We start from the raw sequence: 21,257 nt of genomic DNA on the forward strand, positions 1-21,257 counted from the left end.
AACAACAACAACAACATCTGCCCATATAAAGGTTTTTCTTGTTATTGTTCTTATTAGGTGCTATTGAGTTGAATACAACTTGTAGTGACTCTATGAACACCATTCTCATTCTTCCTAACATACTTAAGCCCACTCTTTCCCTGTGTCAATACACCTGCTGAGGGATTTCCTCTCTTTTGCTGACCTTCCACCTTACCACACATGATGTCCCTCTTCAAGGAAGAGTCTCTCCTTAACAATATGCCCCATGCATATGAGATGAAGTTTTATCATCCTTGCTTCATCCAGGGCATATTTGTTTGTTCTTTTGGCAGTTCATGAGATATTCAGTACTCTTGTCCATCACAACTCAAAGGCATTGCTATTTCCTCCGTCATCTTTGCTCATTGTCCAACTCTCAGATGCATAGCAAATGGCTGAAAAGGCATGGATAAACTTATAGAAAAGGAGCCCTGGTAGCACACTGCCTAAAGTATTGGGCTCCCAACAAAGAAGCGCAATTGCACAGAAGATTGGGAGTCTCCTTCCATAAAGATTTACAGCCTTGGAAATGGAATGGAGGGTGACCATGAATCAGAAGCATTGTCAACAGTAGGGTTTTGCATGGTTTAAATGCTACGGAGCAGTCTGCTCTATCTTATATGGCAATACAAGTTGGAATTGACTTAACAGCACACATAACAAAAACAATCTTTATGAGAGCAGAATACTAGATTTTTCTACCACAGTACTGCTGGGTGGGTATGATTTCCCAACACTTTGGTTAGTAGCTAAGTTCTTCATTATTCTTCTTGTTGTTGTTAGGTGCTGTTGAGTCAACTACAACTCACAGGGACTCTATAAACCCTGCCCTATCCTGGGCTAATCTCACTATTTCTGAAGCACCTGCCCCCACTGCCCCTGTTACTGTGTCAAATCATCCCATCCAGGGTCTTCCTCTCCTGTGCTGACCCTCCACCCTTCCAAGCATGATGTCCTTCTCAAAGGACTGGTCTCTCATGACAAGTCCAAAGTATGGAGACAGAGTTTCAAAATCCTTGCCTCCAAGGAGCAATTTGGTTTTACCCTCTCCAAAGATAGACCTGTTTGTTCTCTTGGTAGTCCATGATACGTTCAATAATACTCTTTTCCAGCACCATAACTCAAAAAGGCATTGATTCTTCATCTGTCATCCTTAGTCACTGTTCCACTCTTAAATGCACAGCAAACAACTGAGAAGACCACGGTCTGGATCAGGTACACCTTAGTTTCTTGACTGACACTGTTGCTCTTTAGCACTCTGGAGAGGTCACTGACAGGCAGACTTTCCTAAAGCAATTCATCTTTTGATGTCCTTATTGCTGGTGCCAAGAGTTGTGAATTGTGGATCTGAGCAAGATGAGATTGTTGACTTCAATCTCTTCCTCATCCGTCATGATGCTGCCGATTGTCCTGGTGGTGAGAATCTTTGTCTTCTTGACGTTGAGTTTTAATCCATATTGAAGACTGCAGTGCTTGACCTCCTGTAACAAATGCTTCAGGCTTTCCTCTGTTTTGGTGAGCAAGGCTGTGCCATCTGCATAACGCAAGTTGTTGATGGGTCTTCCTCCAATCCTAATGCCACATTCTCCTTTATGAAGACCAGCCTTCCAAATGATCTATTCTGCATATAGATTGAAAAAAGTATGGAGAAAGAACACATCCCTGATGTACTCTTTTCTTGATTTTGAACAATGCAATAGTCCCATTCTCTGTTCAGACAAAGCTTTCTGGCCTGGTATAGGTTTTGCATAAGCACAATCAAGTGTTCTGGGATTCCCATTCTTCTCAATGTTAGATGCAATTTGTTGTGATCCATACCACCAGAAATCATGCCCAAATCACTCTTCTAATAGAACCACCTTATTTATAGACAATGATTTAAAGTTCTTTTTAAATAGTTTAACATTGCTTTGCCAAACAAGGCAAACTGAAATCTGATAAATCACACGACATGCAAATATGACATTAAGAAATGTAACAACGGGCTTTCTTCTGCCAAACAGGAGTGTATTTGCCATCCTTAGTTTCTTATCAATTACATGATTGCACTGAGTGTGCTCTGTGACTGACTTACTGTTTACGTTCAGTGATTCAAGAAACCCATTCGGATATGTTAATTAATTCAGCCAAGCACGCAATGAAGCAATTTCACTATCTTTTCTTAGCTCTGACTTTTATCTTTTATTGGAAATACCAAAGGGAATATTAAACCCTACTCAATTAAGTGGATTCCAAATCCCAGTCAATACCACGCTGCTGGTCACCATGCTGCCCTGAGGATCTTCTTTCTACAGAAGAGGGTCCTATAATTTCTCTTTAATTATCTCCAAGGACTTATTTACTAGGGAGGCCATGTGGGAAATCTGGGTTTGATCCCTGGACAATGTACTTAGTGCGCAGTCACCATCCATCAGTGGAGGCTTGTGTGCTGCTATGATGCTGAAGAGATTTCAGGAGCTTCCAGGATAAGAGTGAGTAGGAAAAAAAAGGCCTGGTGACCTACTTCAGAAAATCAGTCAAAGGAAGTCCTAAGGATTACACCATTTGATTTGCAATGGATTGTGGGATTGGCACAGGGCTGGGCTGTGGTGTCAGATTGTCCAATAAGCAAGGGAAGCATGGGCTTACTTGTGCTTCCTGTCTAATCTATAGTGAACAATTTCATAGAGTTTATGTTGTTGTTTTTTTACATCAAAGGTTCTGCTTCTATGTATTACTAACCTTTTTTGTTTCCTAAGGAATTCCCATGGTGTAGTGCATGACGTGTTGTACCATACACTGACTAAAAGGTCAGCATTTTGAATTCTCTGTGGAAGAAAGATAAGACGTTCTTCTCCCATAAACACAGGCCTGCAACTCTGATGAAGGGTCAGTGTGAACTGGAAATGACTTGATGATAGTGATTTTTGTTTGTTTGTTGGTTGGTTTGATCTCTTTTTCTAATCCATTGCATCTTCCTACAGAATCCAGTCTCTTTTCAAATTTACAATCCCCCTCAGGGAGTTCTCAGTCACTTGCTGTGAGAGCTGGACAATAACTAAGGATGGCAGAAGAAGAACTGATGCCTTTGAACTGTGGTGTTGGAGAAGAGTGCTGAATGGACGGCCAAAAACCAGACATGTTTTGGAAAAGGCTTAGCAAGAGTGCTCCTTAGAGGTGAAAATACTGAAGCTTCCTCTCTCATACTCTGGGTATGTTGCTAAGAGAAGTTATTCCTTGGAGAAGGACATCATGCTTGTGAAGATGAGGGGGTGGCAAAGGAGAAGATCTTCAACCAGGTGGGTTGACACAATGACTGCAACAACGGTCACTGCGTGTCATTGGGTGTGTGGCTTGAGTGTGTCAGAGACTGTGAGGCTGGCACAGGATAGGACAGCATTCAGATCAGCTGTTCATAGGGTTGCTATGAGCTGTATTTGACTTGATGGCACCTAGCAACCGCCATGGGGATAGACATGCTGAAAAACATGTCAAATGGTTTACCACAGATCAGTAAACAATGCAAGCAAGCTCATGTTCACCTTGCCCATCAGGTAATAAGCCCCACTGTGCACTGTTTCATTTTGTTGTGTGTGGGATTGCCATGAGTCAGCGGCCAAAGTGACAAGCGCTAGCAATAACTTACTTACACAAGGCCTCTCAACAAGCCACAGTTGCCTTCACTTTCCCCAGATCCTAGGAGCATCAGTAGGTCTCCTCACCTTCATCTGAGTGTTAGTTTTCTTTTAAATCCCACAACCCCCTACACTTTGCCCTGGTTACTCCCACCCTTGCTGATCCCTCTCTCTCATGGACTTTTCATGTTATGTCTGGATTAAACAAGTTATCTCATAATTGGAACATGTTACTGCGTATGGATATCTATCTTCCCAAATGTCATAAGTGATAAATAACGTCAGCCCCAGGCTCTGCTTCAGCAGGAACTCAGGACACGCATGCAGACAGATGCTTCTGAGCTCCTCCTTTCTGTGTAAGGACCCTCTCTTCACCACCATGTTGCCTTAAATGATACAAGGGTGAGGCTCAAGGTGCTCAGATTGGTGATGCCTTCTTCTACGGTACCACATACACTGGAATAATTGCAGGAAAAGACTTTTTTCCCTTGTTTATTCAGTATTAGACAGCTCATTTAAATTTAAGTCATAATTCTGGTATCTAGAAAATTAACTCTTCAGCTAGCCAGTTAGATGTTAATGATGAAAACAGCAGTGCTTCAAAGGTGAACTCAATGTTTCTACCTACAAAGAGTCTGAACTAGGTTGCCAAGTTGGATCTTGCTTAGGGGGAAAGAAGTATATCATGATGCAGGGAGACATTTCTTTCTAAATCCAATGACAATGCTGGCCTTGAAGTAGGCAGAAAACACCTCCTCCTAGCTTTGACTCATGTAACAGTGAGGCCTCCAGAATGAGGAACAGAGAATAGGCTTTCTCTCTTGTTGTCTGGTACAAAAATGATGTTGGGCTCTGCCCTGTACAAATTGAAAGCAAATTAACAGGAATTAGGTCCTGGGATTTGTTTCAGGAAACAAAATTGTGTCCAGAGTACTTTGCCAAGGTGGGGCAGGAAGGTGGGAGGCAGTTGTGTCTAGCCCTTAAATTGCCAACATGCTGGTATGTTCTTATGAAAACCTTCCCTTTAGTATTCTTTAGACTACAGGGCTCCCACAAACTTAATTACTAGCTCAATCAATTCATGAACCAAATTTCCCAAATCAACGGTCAGTTGTCTAGACCTCACTCAACTTGATAGTAGTGGCACTTGGCACTTAGCTTCATTTCCTTGAACTTGTTACTAAACTTGACTTTCAGGACATTAAGTTCTCTTGGTGATCTTTCTCAGTCACTTTTGCTGGTTCCACTCATCCTGCTAACCTCTTAATACTGAAATTCCCAAACAATCCATGCTGGTGAGGCTGCAGGGAGATTGTAACTCTCATACAGTGCTGTGCTCTTATATAGTTGCTGTGTGCCATCGAGTCAGAATCGACCCACAGGTGACCTTCCAGCTCCTATATATTGTTAATGAGACTTTATAATGAAACCAGCCTGTGAAAACATGGGATGGTGCTTCCGAAAGACACGAGACACAAATACCTTACGATCCAGTAATCCCATTCCTAAGTGCATATCCAAAAGATTCAAGAAGAGTGACATTAGTAGACGTATGCACGCTGAAGCATTATTCACAATAGCAAAAAAAAAAAAACGGAAATAACCTAAGTTTCCACCAAATGGATAATGGGTAAATGAACTGTGGTACATTGCTATAGTGGAATTGTTGTTTTGGTGGTGGTGGTGATGTACCATCTAGATGGAACCAGTGCACTGCTGATCCTCCAAGTGGGTTTTTAGAAGTAGTAAATCTCATGAACATTGACTGCCCATCTCTTTGAACTGCAATACTTTTGCTTAGGCAGTACACTTTCTTACCATTAATTCACCAGAGCTCCCTTCAGTGCATACTACACAAGAGTGGAATACTAGGGAACTCTAGTGGTCTAGTGGCAAGAAGCTGCACTGCAATCCCAGAGGTATGCGGTTAGAATCCACCAGATGCTCTGCTGGAGAAGGAGGGACAATCTCCTCCTGTACCAGTCAGATCTGATCTGACGGTACACACACAAAAAAATAACAAGTTTTTTAAAAAAGTAATATAAAAAAAGAGAGTGGAATACTATACAACTATAAGGAATCTAGTGGATTTTAATCTATAAACTTTTGGGTAATAATTACCTGACAGACTACAGCATGTCACCAATGCTCCTAGGGTGTGCTCAGCAGGTTGTGCCAAGAAGACTGGAGGACAGTTACCTGGCTGACAGATTGGAAGACATCCATATTTATTCCCATTCCAAAAAAAGGTGATCTAATAGAATGTGGAAATGATCAAATAATGTCACAAATAACATATACAAGCAAAAACTGAAGATTATCCAAAAACAACTAGAACAATGTATCAATAGAGAACTGCCAGAAATACAAGCTTGGTTTAGAAGAGGCTATAACACTAGGGACATCTTTGCCAATGTTAGATGAATCATAGATGAAAGCAGAGAGTACCCTAAGAATGCTCATTTGTGTCTTACTGACTAAGGAAAGCCATTTGGTTGTTTGAATCCCAAAAAGCTGTGGCTAACATTGAGAAGAATAGGAATTCTAGAACATTAAATCTATACCTCAACCAAGAAACTGCTGTCTGAACAGAGCAAGGGGACACCGCATGGCTCAAAATCAAGAAAGGAGTGTGTCTGGAATATATCCTTTCTCCATACCATTTAAATCTATAAGCTGAACAGATCAAGAAGAATGTGGTATCAGGATTGGAGGAAGACTCATCAACAATATGTATTATGCAGATGACACAACCTTTCTCATTGAAACTGAGGACTTGAAGCTCTTGCTGCAGAAGGTCAAGGACTTAGCCTTCAATATGGATTACATCTCAACAAGAAGAAAACAAAAATCCTCACTAGTGGAAGAAAATATTGAAGTTGTTAACCTTGCGTAGATCCAGAATCAACACCTTAGCACCATCATTGCAAGAACATGGAAACAGACCAAATGTCCAACCACAAACAAATGGATTGAGAAATTATGGTACATTCACACAATGGAATACTATGCAGCATGCAGGAGCAATAACTGTAAATTATTACCTAACTTGGGAGGGACTGGAGAGCATTATGCTGAGTGAACTAACTCAGTCCCATAAGGATAAATGTTGAATAAAACTGTTATTGTAGAATGAGTATAAGGATCCAAGAGGGGTGGGAGAGGCTGGAAGCAGAGGGATGTGGATGTGCAGGAGAAAGGAGATTAATCATTGAGTTGTACAATTTCATAGGTGGGGGGAGGTGAGGGAAATTGAAAGAATTTGAATTGGAAAGAATTTGTTCAGATTTGTACTTGAATTTTGTAAATAAACTAGTAGGGGAAAAAAGAAAAAAATTAGTTGCACTGGGAAAATATGCTATCAAGGATCTCTCTAGAGTGCTAAAGTGCAATGATGTCAGTCTAAAGACGTATGTGTGCCCGATTCAAGGTCTTCTCACTCATTTGCTATTCATCTGAAAGCTGTACAATGATTAAAGAGGATGGCAGAAGAATCGATACCTTTGAGCTGGAATATTGGAGAAGAATTCTGAAAATATTATGGACTGCCAAGGGCGCTCTGGTGGTCTAGTGGTAAGAAGCTGCCCTGTAATCCCAAAGGCATGCAGTTCAAATCTAACAGCTGTTCTAAGGGCAAAGATGGGTGATCTCTTCCTGTGTAATTTACTGTCTCTGAAAACCCATTAGAAGGTCAGCCATGGGTCAGTTCTGACTTGATGGCACATACACTCACAGAAAAATCAATGGACTGCAAAAAGAATAAACAAGTCTGTCCTAGAAAACAAGAAACCAGGCTGCCCTTTGAAGGCAAGGATTTTGAAGCTTTGTCTCACATATTTTGGGCATGTGGCCAGGAAAGGTCAGTCCTTGGAAAAGAACATCATGTTTGGAAGGGTGGTGGGACAATGCAGGAGAGGAAGACCTGGGATGAGATGGATTAACACAGTGACTGTGACAATGAGATCAGGCATGTCAGAGGCACTGAGCTTGGCTCAGGATAGCACATGGTTCAGAGCCATTGTTCATAGGGTCACTATGAATCACAGTCAACTCAATGACATATAACAACACAACACTTGGAATAAAAGAAATTGAAGGAAAACAAAGACTCAAAGAAAAAAACCCAAAACCAACTAGTTCCTAGAGTGACAGCCAACAAGAACCATAGTTTCTTTCAATGTGATCCCAGAACTGGATGGTACCTGACTACTACTGACCATTCTTAGCAGTGACACAATAGAAGGTCCTGGTTAAAATAGGAGAAGAATATAGATCAAAACCTGTATTCACGGGAGGTGGGGGGAGGGGGAAAGGACCACATTTACTAGACTGATAGAGACTCAACAAATCTAAAGGCTATTGTTCTGACATATCTTTTAAATCTAGAATGAAGTCACTCCTGGATTTCAACTTTCAGCCAAACAGTTACGTCAGAGTACAGAATAAATATCATTTATGAGTAATGTGTCTCTTATTAAATAATTAACTACATGAGACCAAAGAGTCAACATTTATACAAAAGCAAAAATGGGTAAGGAAGATAATGCAAACAGAAGAAACAGAATGCAGAATGGAAATAATGAAAATGCTGGCTCAAAGTGAAGACTGTCATCAATGGTATGGAACAATCTGAGTAGAAACTGTTAAACAGAAACCTGATTCACTGTGTAAACCCTTCATGTAACAACAACTCCTCACTCTCTCCTTATCCCCTTTTTGTCCCCCTCCTTCATATGTAGTACTGATAATAACTGAATAATAATAGGTTTTCAGAGGCTGTAAATCACAGTTAGGAGACTGTCCACCTTTCTCCCAAGGAGTCACTGTTGGATTCAAACAACCAGAGAAGCACCACCTTTGAATTAATGCAACTCCCTACTCACTAGGCCACCCAAAGCTCCCCTCATTTGTTGGGCACTACAACTCGTAGTGACCGTATAAACAATGAATCTGAACTTTGCCCTATCCAGTGCCATCCTCATCATCTTTGATATACTTGAGCCCATTGTTACAGTCACTGTGTTCACTGTGTTAACACCTCATTGAGCTCCTTCCTATCTTTCACTGACCTTCTATCTTTCCAATTGATGTTCTTTTCCAAGATCTGACCTCTCCTAACAACATGGCCAAAATATGTGAGAGCTTCACCATCCTAGCCTCCAAGAAGCATGCCGGCAGCACTTTCTTCAAGACCTGTTTGTTTATTCTTTAGGCAATCCATGGGATGTTCAGTACTCTCTAATATTATAATTCAAAAGCACCAATTCTTCTAACATCCTTAGTTACTGTCCAACTTTCAGATGCATAATAAGTTACTGAAATACCATGGCTTGAATCAATTCCAACTCAGAGTAAGTCTTCAGGACAGAGTAGATGTACTGCACAGATTTTCCATAGCTGTAGTCTTTATGGAAATAGATTACCACATCTTTCTCTCACAAGACAGTTAGCAGGTTTGAACTGTTGTGTAAAAACTTTCAGTTTGCTGATGAGTACTTAAGCACTGTGCCACTAGCCCTCGTGATGAGAAGAAAAGGTCAAAGAAAAGAAGAGATAGTGAAAGAATAGAGCTAGTTTGGAAAGTAACCAAAGGGTGGAGTATGTAAGCTGGGTTTTGCTGTCTGAGTAGGAGCTTGCCAGGCAGACTGTGTGAAAGGAAACAAGCCAAGGTCAGCTGTTCACCACTCAGGACATGTTTCTGTAGACACAAACTCCTCAAGGTAACACTAAGCATCATATCCCCTTCATAGGTCATATTCTCCACAGAAAGTCAGTAAACTCCAAACTGAACTACTAGATTCCTCTATTTTCCTTCATACCTGACAAGAGAATTGTGCAATGACCCTACCTGCTGTCACTTTCAGGGCCACGTCTAACACTGTTCCCAGACGCATCAATACCCAGCCACCCAGCCTTCTAGTAAATAGAACCAGACTACTCCATTTAGAAATCCAGAGAAAGCCAAAACACAGAGACACATAAGTCAGTTCTGAACGGGCCAGAATGTCCAACACCAGTGCCATCTAGAAGAACAGTGGGATGCATATGTAAATATATACATTCTTTGTCAGAATATTAAACCAGAGCTGAGAGCTAACTTCCTGGAGAGGAAAGTTAAGCATGCCCATAGTACCCTCAGCAGCTTCCCAGACAATCTGCTGAAGAAATAAAGACTCCTGAGCAAGGGAGAAATCCATCCTGGTTAGAAGAACACCCTGACCTCATGGGCCTTTTCATTTTCTATGATTTACTGTGGTTAGAACAGGATGTTTCCCCATCTTTTCCAGACTCTGAGAATACACTCATCCCATTCATTTCTACTTTCTGCTCACTGAATCACGTGGATTTAGCAGGAGGAACTCCACATGCAGACACCACATACTCATATTACTGCCCATCAGCCCCACTCCAGACATCCAGGCACACACATGCACCACAGGCCGCAACTGGAATTCCAACTCTCCCAACCAAGGCCAGGGTATTCCTGAAACCACCTTTTTCAAGGTCTGTGGTAGCCTTTCAAAACTGATCAGAGTAGGCTGTCCTCCTCTGTTTAGTATAAGTAAATATAACCCCAGGGCTCTGGCCACACTGACAATAGTCAAGAACCAAGAACTACATCTCCCTTCCTCCCACATTCCCCCCATTTTTCATCTTGTTCTGTAGACTGGATGGTGCAAATGGTTAATGTATTGGTTGCTAACTGGAAAGTTACAAGTTCAAATCCATCCAGAGGTACTATGGAAGAAAGACCTGGCAACCTACTTCTGAAAAATCATCCACTGGAAGTGCTATGGAAAGCAGTTCTACTCTGACACACACGAGTGGCTGTGAATTGGAATCAACTTGACGGCATCCGGCCTGGCCTAATCTCTGCTTTTTCATTTCTTTCTCTCTTTTAATTTACTTTACCTTCCATTCCCCTCTGCCTGCCCTCTTCTCCCTTCATCTGAGCAGTTTAAAAATGGAAATAGTTTGACACAATATCTATTATTACAAAAAGACTCTAAGAGCAGTGAAATGCCTCCAAGGCAATTTGGAGTTTCCCCACAAGGCCCTAGTGTCCCCCAGACTGGTGTCCTTTGAAATTTATTTTCCACAGCCTGCTTGGGACAGTTACTTTGGTGCACCCAAAGATACACAGAAATAATGTGAAGGTGCACCTGAACTAGTAGGCTATGATCTTTGCAATTACTTGCTATGCATCAAAGAGCTGGACAATGACTAAGGATGACATAAGAAGAATCAATGACTTTGAGCTGGGGTGCTGGAGAAGAGCACTGAATGTACCATGGACCATCAGGAGAACAAACAGGGTTAGGGTTAGGGTTAGAGCTCCTTGGATAAGGACATTATGCTTGTAAGGGGAAGAGACAGCACAGGAGAGGAAGATCTGGATCAGATGGACTAACACAGTAACTGGGGTTATGGAGGTAGGTGTGTTGGAGTCAGTGGGACTGGCTTAGGACAGAACAGGCTTCAGAGCTATAGAGCGCGGGAGATTTGATGGCACATAATGACAACAATAACAACAACATCACTTCCCCTTTTTGCATGGATGCCTTGAAATTCTCATTAGGAAAGGTCACCATGGTTTGTACAAGAACTGAGCCTTGATCTCTATTTTCTTTGATGCTTTTCCAAACTCATTTGCACCCCTTTCTCAAGCATATCTAGCTGCATTGTCTTGAGCTCTGGTGACCTAAGGGCAAGAAGTTGTACTGTAATCCCGAAGGCCTGTGGTTCAAGGCCACCAGCTGCTCTGTGGGAGAAGGATGGGCAATGTCCTCCTGTGTGATTAACTGCCTCTGAAAACCCACTAGAGAGTCAGCTAAGGGTTGGTTCTGACCCAATGATACACAACAACAACAACTTTTTCAAACTCATTTACACTCCATTCTCAAGCATATCTAGCTTGCATTCTCTTGATTTTTTTCTATCTTAGGACATTTTGTAGAGCATATTTCTCTGCCTATACTTCTCTGTCCCCTTTTTATCATTTTTTTCTAGTGCCTTTTTAGCATTAAGAACTATGCTCAATGTTTTCTCCTTCATTTTCCTAATCTAATCCTAATTCCCTCCTCACCACTTGTTACTCTTGATCACATGCCCTTGTTTCGTTTAATTCATAGCATTTACCAGGATCTGAAATGACCCAGGTTGCTTATTTGATGTTGTCACTCTAAGTAGAATGTAAGTTCCATGAGGGCAGGCACCTTGCCCCTTGTTCACTAATGGTACTAGATTGTTCACTCTGCCACTAGATCGCCTCTGGTACAGAGCAGGCACTTAGTACACATCTACAGAATGAATCAGTATATTGACTGTGTTGGTTAATTTTATCTGTCTACTTGGATGGACTATGGTCTCCAGGTATTTGGAAAGTCTAGTTGCTGTTATATAGGAATTATATATGATAGATAGGAATTTCCATAGGGTGTATTTTGTCTCTATATTATAAACAGATTGTTTTGACAAAACTCTCACCTCATTCTTACCATTGTCTAACCTAAGGCGAGTGGAACACAAGACTTTAGGTGTCTCTAGTCTATCTGCTGACCTGTGAATTTTGGATACGCCAATCCCTCAATTTTTCAAGTCCTTTGAAGTAAGTTAATCAAAAGCAAATGATTTATGAGATTATCAAACTCCAAATTCATACATTTCTAGTCAATTCTGATTCATAGGGAATTTATTGGGCAGAATTGAACAACCCCAAGGGGGTTTTCAGGCTGTGTATTTTCACATGAATGAAATGTCTCATCCTTGTCTTATGGAGCAAACTATTGGTAGGTTCAAACTATTGACCTTTTTGTTAGCAATAAACTCTTAAGGCGTGCACTACCAGGGATCCAAAAAGAGCTTTATCAAACGCACTCAAACTCTAATTCATTTCTGTTAAGTCAGAACCAATTCACAGCTGACCTTCCAGCAGGTTTTCAGAGACAGTAAATCACATAGGAGAATACTGCCCATCTTTCTCCTGAGAAGCAGCTGGTGGATTCAAGCTTCCTGCCTTCGGTTGGCGGTTTACTCAGTAAGCCACTGGAGCTTCTTAGGAGATTATGTTGTTGTGTTGATTGCTTTCCAGTCGAGCTTGACTCATGGCGACCCTATGAACAGAAGACCTGAAGCCCCGCTACAACTATCGACATTTATCAAAGGTCACAGAGTTTCTGGAGGCAAGTTGTTTAGGAAGTGGATGCCCCCCCAGCAGCAGCAGGTAAATTAAAAGTCTCTGTGCCAGGTCAAAGTCTGGAGACCCTTGTAGATTCATAGATATGGTTAGCTATCTGTGTATAAATACCAGATTCTGTTTCTCTAGAGAACCCTAAAATAGTAATATGAATGGTGGATTAAAAAATATTTCTCAGATAGTTTCAATGGTCCTTTTCCTCCAGGTCACCCAATAACAAAAGTCAAGTGACAAAAGACAAAGTGTCCAGGTGTCCAAATTGGTCAGGGGTCTGCACTTTTCACTGAGGACACCACCTGAAGAAATGGAGCTTTGAATTCGGTCCATATGTAAGACCACTTTGTTTTTCTTAAGGAAACACTTTTCATTTTTGTCTTAGCCAATACAGATTCGGGTGAGCTGATCTGAGACAGTGACTTTAAGGTTTAAACCAGGTTCCTCAAGTTAGTATTTTTCTGGTTGCTTGTGTAGAAGCGTTTGGAGTGTTTTATTTGCATCTGCACTATCTGTTTGCTCAGTGTCTGACTGTAAATAACTAAAAAACAGATACATAAGACATTTCTGGTGTCAGAGACTGGGAATTCATACATATCAACTCCCCAGCCTCTAGCTAGGTCCACATTCAAGTCAAACAGACTTCTATTCAACTGTTAAAGGGTTTCAGAGGAAACAACTTTCAGCTTTCCTTCTAACTCCTTCTAGTGTCTTCTACTTTCAAGGGAAACAAAAGCAGCTACTGAGAATCAGAATAAGATGTTTAAGACCACTGTTTAAGTGATCTCTCTCTCTCTCTCTCTCTCTCACACACACACACACAGTATCTCATATACACACTTGTGTACATTCAAACTTTCACCACAACTGCATACTCATATCACACACTCTTACACACTCACCTCACATGCACACTTATATACTCACATTCTCACACACACGTGCACGTGCTCTCACAAACGCACGTGCGAACACACAGTGTCCTTACCCACGTAGCCTGGGGTCCCACAGGCCGTGGACATCACATCTCCTTTACCCTCCATCTTTGACAATCCAAAGTCACTGATCATTATTTTTGACTCCTCATCTTGACTGTAGTACAAGAGATTTTCAGGCTAGAAACAAAGCAAGAGAGAGAGGAAAAAAAAAGACAACCTGTTTAAAACAGAGTTATTTATTTATAGGAAATTGCAAACTACAAAGTCTGTTCATAACAACTGGAAGATATATTTGACCTTTGGATCTATTAAGCAGATTAATAAAAAATAATTTTTCATGAAAGCAATGATAGGGCCCAATACAAGTTCTGGCACAAATACATTTTCTGTAGTCCTTTGCTATTTTTAAGGTTAAAAGTTAAGGCTTCTGGGGAGCTCTGGTGGCCCAGTGGCAAGGAGCTGCAACTACAATCCCAGAGGCGCACGGTTCGAATCCACCAGATGCTCTGCCGAGGAAGGAGGGACAATCTCCTCCTGTACCAGTCAGATCTGACTTGACGGTACACTCACACAAAAATAATAAAAATAAAAATTTTAAAAAAAGTTAAGGCTTCTATTTTTTTTAAATTTTATTATTTTTTGTATATGTACCGTCAACTTGGATTTGACTGGTTCAGGAGGAGACTGTCCCTCCTTCTCCAGCAGAGCATCTGGTGGATTCGAACCGTGCGCCTCTGGGATTGCAGTGCAACTTCTTGCCACTAGGCCATCAGAGTTCCCTAAGTCTCTCTATTTTTTTAAAAAAATAACTCTTTTTTTAAATGCAGTCCAGGTAGCCGATGCTTGTCCACACTGGTATATCCTATAAACGTCCTCAAATGGCTACATTTATGCTAACCCAGTCCTATTAGACTGGTCTCTTTTTTCCAGCAGACTATTTTTCTGGTTTCTTCCCAGATTGGGGGCAAACTCACTGCTGCCCCTTAACAAGCAGGTGGCAGGAGTATTCTCTGAAACTAAGTCTGTGTATTGGTAACATTTCCCCACCAGCAAGTGTAATTCTTGATTTTTCTGTATTTTGGGGTTGTTTGTGTAGGGTTATAAAATGCTTGGCTGTTGTCTCCCCATTTTCAGTGCTAATTCTCTGACCTTCTGCTACCAGAACTGTGCAGTGCTGCATCTGGCCAGTAAGTTTCCTGTCCCAGTAATCCAAATAAATTAATGTCTTTTGGGTTGTCTCCAGGCCAATATTTTTGTCTGTCTGTGAACACGAACCTTGAGGGACTTTCCTTCTGAAGAGCAAGCCCCAACACCCACTTGTCAACTTACTTCTCAGGCCAGGAGAAGTAAGTTTCCCAGAAAGTAAAATTACTTTCTCAGGTCCTATTATTGTTGAGTATCATCTTCTCATGTAACAAGGACACCGAGGACAGAGCAGAACTGTCCTGTAGGTCTTTTGAGGCTGTAATGTTGACAGGAGTAGATTGCTAGGTGGTTTTCTTGCAGAGCCAATAGGTAGATTAGAAATGGCAAGTGTTCAGTTAACAGCTGAGTTCTTAAATATCACCACCAGGTAATAGTTTCCTAGGTATTCACCTGTTTGTTTGATCGTAACTCCTTTTCTAGGTATTAGCCTGTTTGTCTAGTAACTCTTGTAACCAACTTTCCTCTAAGCCTAGAGAGTCTCTCTCTTGTTCTCAGCAATACCGAACGTGCCCTGCAGTTCCAGCTGACCTGCTATACATTCCCCTTTACTGAGGCCAGCTGATGTCCATTTCTCCCACCCCAGGAAGGATGATGTTGTCATGGAATGAAATGGTGCTGGGAAAAATTCCAGGATCTTCTAGCTATGTGTCCTAAGTACTTTGAGCTTTTGTTTGTTTTCCTTGTAAAACACAGGCAGAAATGTTCACTTCCCTGTAGAGAATATGACAGTAGCAATAAAGCACTATACACAACAAAGGTCTTATCATCGTTTCTGTCTCCCCTGGAGTTCTGCACTATCAGCGGCATCTACATTATGTCTACACAGGCATGCTCCATCTCACTGTGCCTCACTTTATCACAGCTGTTGCTTTTTAAGAAGCTACAAAACAAACTGAAGATTTGCAGCAACACTGTGGGGAGTAAGGCTCACTTCATTTCTCCGGGTCACATTCTGGTAATTTTGACAATATTCCAGACTTCTTCATGATGTTATTGCCCTCTTAGTAGACTCCTTCGCTCACTGCTGTGGAGCCGGTGCCTGACTTACTCTATCAGGTTTCCAAGGTTCTAAATCTTAATGGGAGGAGACTGCCCATCTTTCTCCCTCAGAGCAGTGGGTGGACTCAAATCACCTGCCTTTGACTTGGCAGCACAACTCCTTACCACTAGGTCACCACAATTTTTAAAATGATGCTGTCCTAGAGGGAGAGGATGCTAACCACTGACCCCTCACTTGTTGTCTAGTAATATGCATACACCATGACAGTCCTGAAGGTGTCTGATGTTTCTCATCTGCACTATTCTTAGGGGAATGCAGCATGAAAAATCTCTGCAGATTGTTTCCTAACATCCATTCTCATCTGGCTCTCCTTCAAACCCCAAGAGTGCCACAATTTCTTCTCATCCATGTTTTGTGATATGAATTTGGCTCCTAAAGACTAAAGTTTATGAACTAGGCTTGTGTGGAGGAAGTGATCAGACTTGTTGAAAAAAGTGGTTCTTAGATTTATTATGCAGCCAAGTCACTCATAAAGATATTAAGTAGCTAGAAATGGTGTCCAAGGTGTGTTTAAGGATGTGCTGACTTTTAGAGTCCTTGGATGATACAAAGAAGTCCTGGTGTTGTGGGCTGAGTGCTGGGCTGCTATTTCACTGGGGATCTATAGTCTAGGGGACCCCATGGGGCAGATCTACTACTCTGTCCTATGTCACCCCTGAGACACTCCTGACTCAGTGGCCATGATTTTTCAGTGGGCCATGCACAGAATTGACTCATCCATTAATAGAAAGGCTGGAGATTCAGGTTTACCCAGAGGCACCTGGGGAACAATCTACTTCTAAATCATCAGCCCCTGACAACTCCATGGAGCATAGTGCTACGTGGAAAGACACACACCCCCACACCCTACCATGGACTCGACTTGATGCCACTCGTTTATTCACTGAGTTTTAAAAGAAGAGAAAATAAACCAATCAATAGTTGACAGAGGAATATTGCGTTAAAAATCAGGGTGAAACAATCCCAAAAAGCCCAAATGTTTCCTGTTTTTACAGAATGTTTATGAATCCTACTTTGAACAACAAAGAGCCAATCATAGGTTCTTTTAAAATAAAACCTTTCAAATATAAATTTCTGATGTTTATTTTATCTTAATGAATTAATGGTATTTTTCAGAATATTAAAAAACCCATTTCATACTTTATTCTATTTTAATCTTCATTGTCAGCACCTATCCAGTAAAGAAGGAGAAATAATTGATCTCATGCTCCTAAACAAGTCAGACCTGACAAGAGATCATCAAAGGGCCAAGAAGACCTCACCCCACATTCTTTCTAAGAGAGGCCCATTACATCAATAAAGCCTTCATTTGAAGACTAAGCACTCCCCAGGAGGGTTAAATCTACTGTTCCTTTACAGCTGAGATCAATCGTTTTCATTGGCGCAGGATTTAGTAAAGACAGCAGGGCTTTTCTTGGTGAAGGAGGGAAGAAACAGGACCAGGGATAATGTGGATGGAGGGGAGGTGAGGAGGGGGCAGCATGGTGTGGGGGAGGCAGTCAGAGAACACTGCCTACTTCACACGGCAAAATCAGCTTCTCTTCTTCTGAGGTCCAGATTCACACTCCGAAAAAAAAAACCCAAAACTATTGTTCTATATATTATAGAATCTATGCAAGGCAATTGGTGGTCAGTATCTGAATTGAAATGTCAAACCCAACCCTTTAATGGTTCATATGAAAGACTAACACTAAAGTTACTACACGCAACCCAATGGTTCTAAACGGGGGCAATTTTGTTCCCAAGAGGGTATTTTAAAATGTCTGCGGACATTTTAGGTTGTTACAATTCTAAAGGTATTTCTGACATTTAGTAAGTGGAGATCAAATTACTAAAAAGTAATGAGTCAATTTAAAAACTAAGGTGTGCCTGATTTAGGCCATAGTCTTTTCAATCACTTGCTGTACATCTGAGAGCTGGACAATGAATATGGCTGACAGAAGAACTGAGGCCTTTGAGCTATGTATGGTGTTGGAGAAGAGTACTGAATATCCTACAGACTTCCAAAAGAACAAACAGATAAGTCTTGGAGAAGGTACAGCCAGAATACTCTTTGAAAGCAAAGGTGAAAGCTTTGTCTCACATACTTTGGCCATGGTGCTAGGACAGACGATTCCCTGGAAAGGGACACATCATGCTTAGAAAGTAAAAGGCCAGTAAAAGTTATACCCTCAGCCAGATGGATTGATACAGTGATTGCAGCAACGGGCTCAAGTGTGTCTGAGATTGTGAGGACGGCACAGGACATGACAGCGTTCAGATCTGCTGTTCTGAGTTGCTATGAGTCTTACTTGACTCAGTGGCACCTAACAACAATAGCAATGCATAGAAACACCCTAATGAATGAAGAACTATCTAGCCCAATATGTCAACAGTGCAAAGCTATGCTGCAATCCTGAAGGTGCAGTGCTTCATGGGAGAGGGATGGGTAAGCTTCTGCTGTGCAATCTACTGCCTCTGAAAACCTACCAGAAAGTTGGCTACTAGGCAGTTTTGACGTGATGGTACACAGCAACAACAGCAATTCTAAGAAGGCAATAGTAGGCCTTTCCTTTCTATGTCGTCTCAAAGGACAACTGTCTCTAGTTGCTTCTTCTGCCAACCACACAAGAATTTCTGAAGAGAGACAGAGGTATGTATGCATGTCAGGGTCCTACCCAAATTGTTAACTCATCTAAGATAATCGGGACCATGTTCGCCATAGCTCTAGTCTAGAACTATCGTTGTTTTAATTTTCTTGAATGTTTACGGAAACTTAATATTCCAATCTCAATTTCTTCCACATAGCTCATACTCCCTTGTTCCTCTGCAAAGAGATCATACAGAGGCCCCAAAATGGCACTGTTCTCTCTACAATTATATGCCTGGAGATCTAAAGCTCCCCAGGCTGGGAGTTGCAAGTACTTCTTTTAAGAATGATATAGGAGTGAAAATATCTCCCATACAGCCAATCTGCCTTTCTAGGGGGAAATAAACATTTCCCCTATAGGAAATGGCTCATCTGCTTAGAAATAAAGTCTAATAAGAACAGACAATTAGCCCTCTCACACCTCACCACACTAACTTGTTCAGAAAGAGCTCCCTGCTGGGGTTTGAAAGCAGAATACTGGCCTTTGGCAGGAGGACAGAGAGAAGGGCAGGTACCATGGTCTGGCACAGAGGCCAGGTGGGCCTATCTCAATGCTCTGATGAGACTACACGTCCTTGGAGGTTAGCAAATCACCCTCTCATCCATCAAGGAATCTGCTAAAGGTGATGGTTGTAAAGATTCACTCAAAATTCCCAAATAGTCTATCCAGGGCTTTACTGAATAGTTTCCAGATCAACATCAACATTACCTATGAGCTTATTTGACATGCATAACTTTAGGCCCTTTCTATTGTACCTTTGAGTTGAAATCAACCCAAAACTGACCCTCTAGTAAGTTTCCAGAGGCAGAAAATTGCACAGGAGAATATTTTCCATCTTGCTTCTCCAGGAGCAGATGGTAGATTTGAACCACAAACTTTGTATTAGCAGTAAAACTCATTAACAATAAGCCAGCAGAGGTGGTGTCAAAAAGACCTTTGAACTTGTGCAAGTTCAAATTGAGGCTGAAGAAAATGAAAACAAGTCCACAAGGACCAAAATATAATCTTGATTCTATCTTACCTGAACTTAAAAATCATCTTAAGACTAGGTTTGTGTTTCACTGACTATGCAAAGGCATTTGACTATGTAGATCACAACAAACTGTGGCTAACCTTGAGAAGAATGAGAATCTCAGAACACTTGATTATGCTCATGTGAGACCTATACTTGGACCAGAATTCAGTCCTCAGAACAGAGCAAGGAAACACTACATGGTTCAAAATCAGAAAAGGAATGTGATGGGGTTGCATCCTGTCTTCATATCTTTTCAATCTATGTGCAGAAGAGATAATTCTGGAGGTTGGACTTCATGAGGAAGAATGTGGCATCAAAATTAGAGGAAGATTCATCAACAATCTGTATCATGTAGATAACACAACCTTGCTTGACAGACTGAGGAGGACCTGAAGCATTTGCTATAGAAGGTCAAGGACTGAAGTCTGCAATATTAGCTGAAGTTCAACATTAAGAAAACAAAGATTATCACCATTGGGCCAATTTACAGCATAACAATAGATGGAGAAGAGATTGAAAATTGTTAACAATTTCAACTTGTTTGGTTCCACAGTCAACATTCTTGGCCCCAGCAGCCAGGAAATCAAAAGACAAATTGCATTGGGAAATTCGGTTATCAAGGACCTCTCCAGGGTGCTGAAGATCGAGGCCATGGGCTTTGTAATTACATGCTATGAATCAGAGAGCTGGACAATGAATACGGTCACAGCAGAATCAATGCCTTTGTGTTGTGGTGGTGGTGAAGAGTGATGAACATACCACTGACTGCCAAGAGAACAAACAGGTTTGTCCTGGACAGGTGAAACCAAGTTGCTTCTTGGAAGCAAGAATTTTGTAGCTTTTTCTCAGACACTTTAGGCACATTGCCCAGAAGGACCAGTCCTTGAAGAAGGACGTCATGCTTAGAAGGATGGAAAGACAATGCAGGAGAGAAAGACCCTGAATGAGATGGATTAACCCAGTAACTAGGGTACTTGGGGTAGGTGTGTCAGAAAGAGTAAGCTTGGCTCAAGATAGGGGAGGATTGTGAGCTAATATGCATAGGGTTGCAGAGTTGCAAGTGACTGGATAGCACATAAAAACAAGACTAGGTTTGTGGCAGATGATCAGATGAGTTGTGGAATTATATCAATGATAAAATCTACGAAGAGAGCGAAAAGTCACTTCAAAGACAGAGGAGAAAGAAGAAAGAAAATAAAATAAAAATTGATGTCAAGAGGGATTCTGAAAATAGCACTAGAACTTTGTGAAGCCAAAATAAAGGGAAGAGATATTGAAGTAAAACTGAAAACATCTCAAAGATGATCGAGAAGACAAAGTATTATAACAGAAAATGCAGAGAGCTGGAGTCAGAGAATAAAAAGTGGAACACTTGCTCGCCATTTCTCAAGGTCAAAGAGTGTTTTAACCGCCAAGCTTCAAGTTGCGATACCTAGAGATTCTATTGGCACAATCTTGAATGATCCAGAAAGCATGAAACGAAAATGGAAGAAATAGAAAAAGTTATATATTAAAAAATAAAAATTGGCAGACACAGAAATATTTCAGGAAGTACCATATTATCAAGAGTATATCGCAATGAA

The 21,257-nt window shown here is 41.3% G+C and overlaps 1 protein-coding gene across 1 annotated transcript in view; it reads right to left on the reverse strand.

Annotated features, from left to right (window-relative positions):
• CAMK1D (calcium/calmodulin-dependent protein kinase ID) overlaps window positions 1-21,257 on the reverse strand; it is a 618,438-nt gene that overhangs the window by 64,415 nt on the left and 532,766 nt on the right. Inside the window, exon 5 of the mRNA XM_006891836.1 lies at window positions 13,814-13,940. Coding sequence (XP_006891898.1) covers window positions 13,814-13,940 — 127 coding nt within the window. The remainder of the gene's footprint in view (window positions 1-13,813; window positions 13,941-21,257) is intronic.

Source organism: Elephantulus edwardii, unplaced genomic scaffold (assembly GCF_000299155.1).
Source record: "Elephantulus edwardii isolate Elephantulus edwardi_28Jun2011 unplaced genomic scaffold, EleEdw1.0 scaffold00105, whole genome shotgun sequence".
In the NCBI taxonomy this organism is placed as follows: Eukaryota; Metazoa; Chordata; class Mammalia; order Macroscelidea; family Macroscelididae; genus Elephantulus; species Elephantulus edwardii.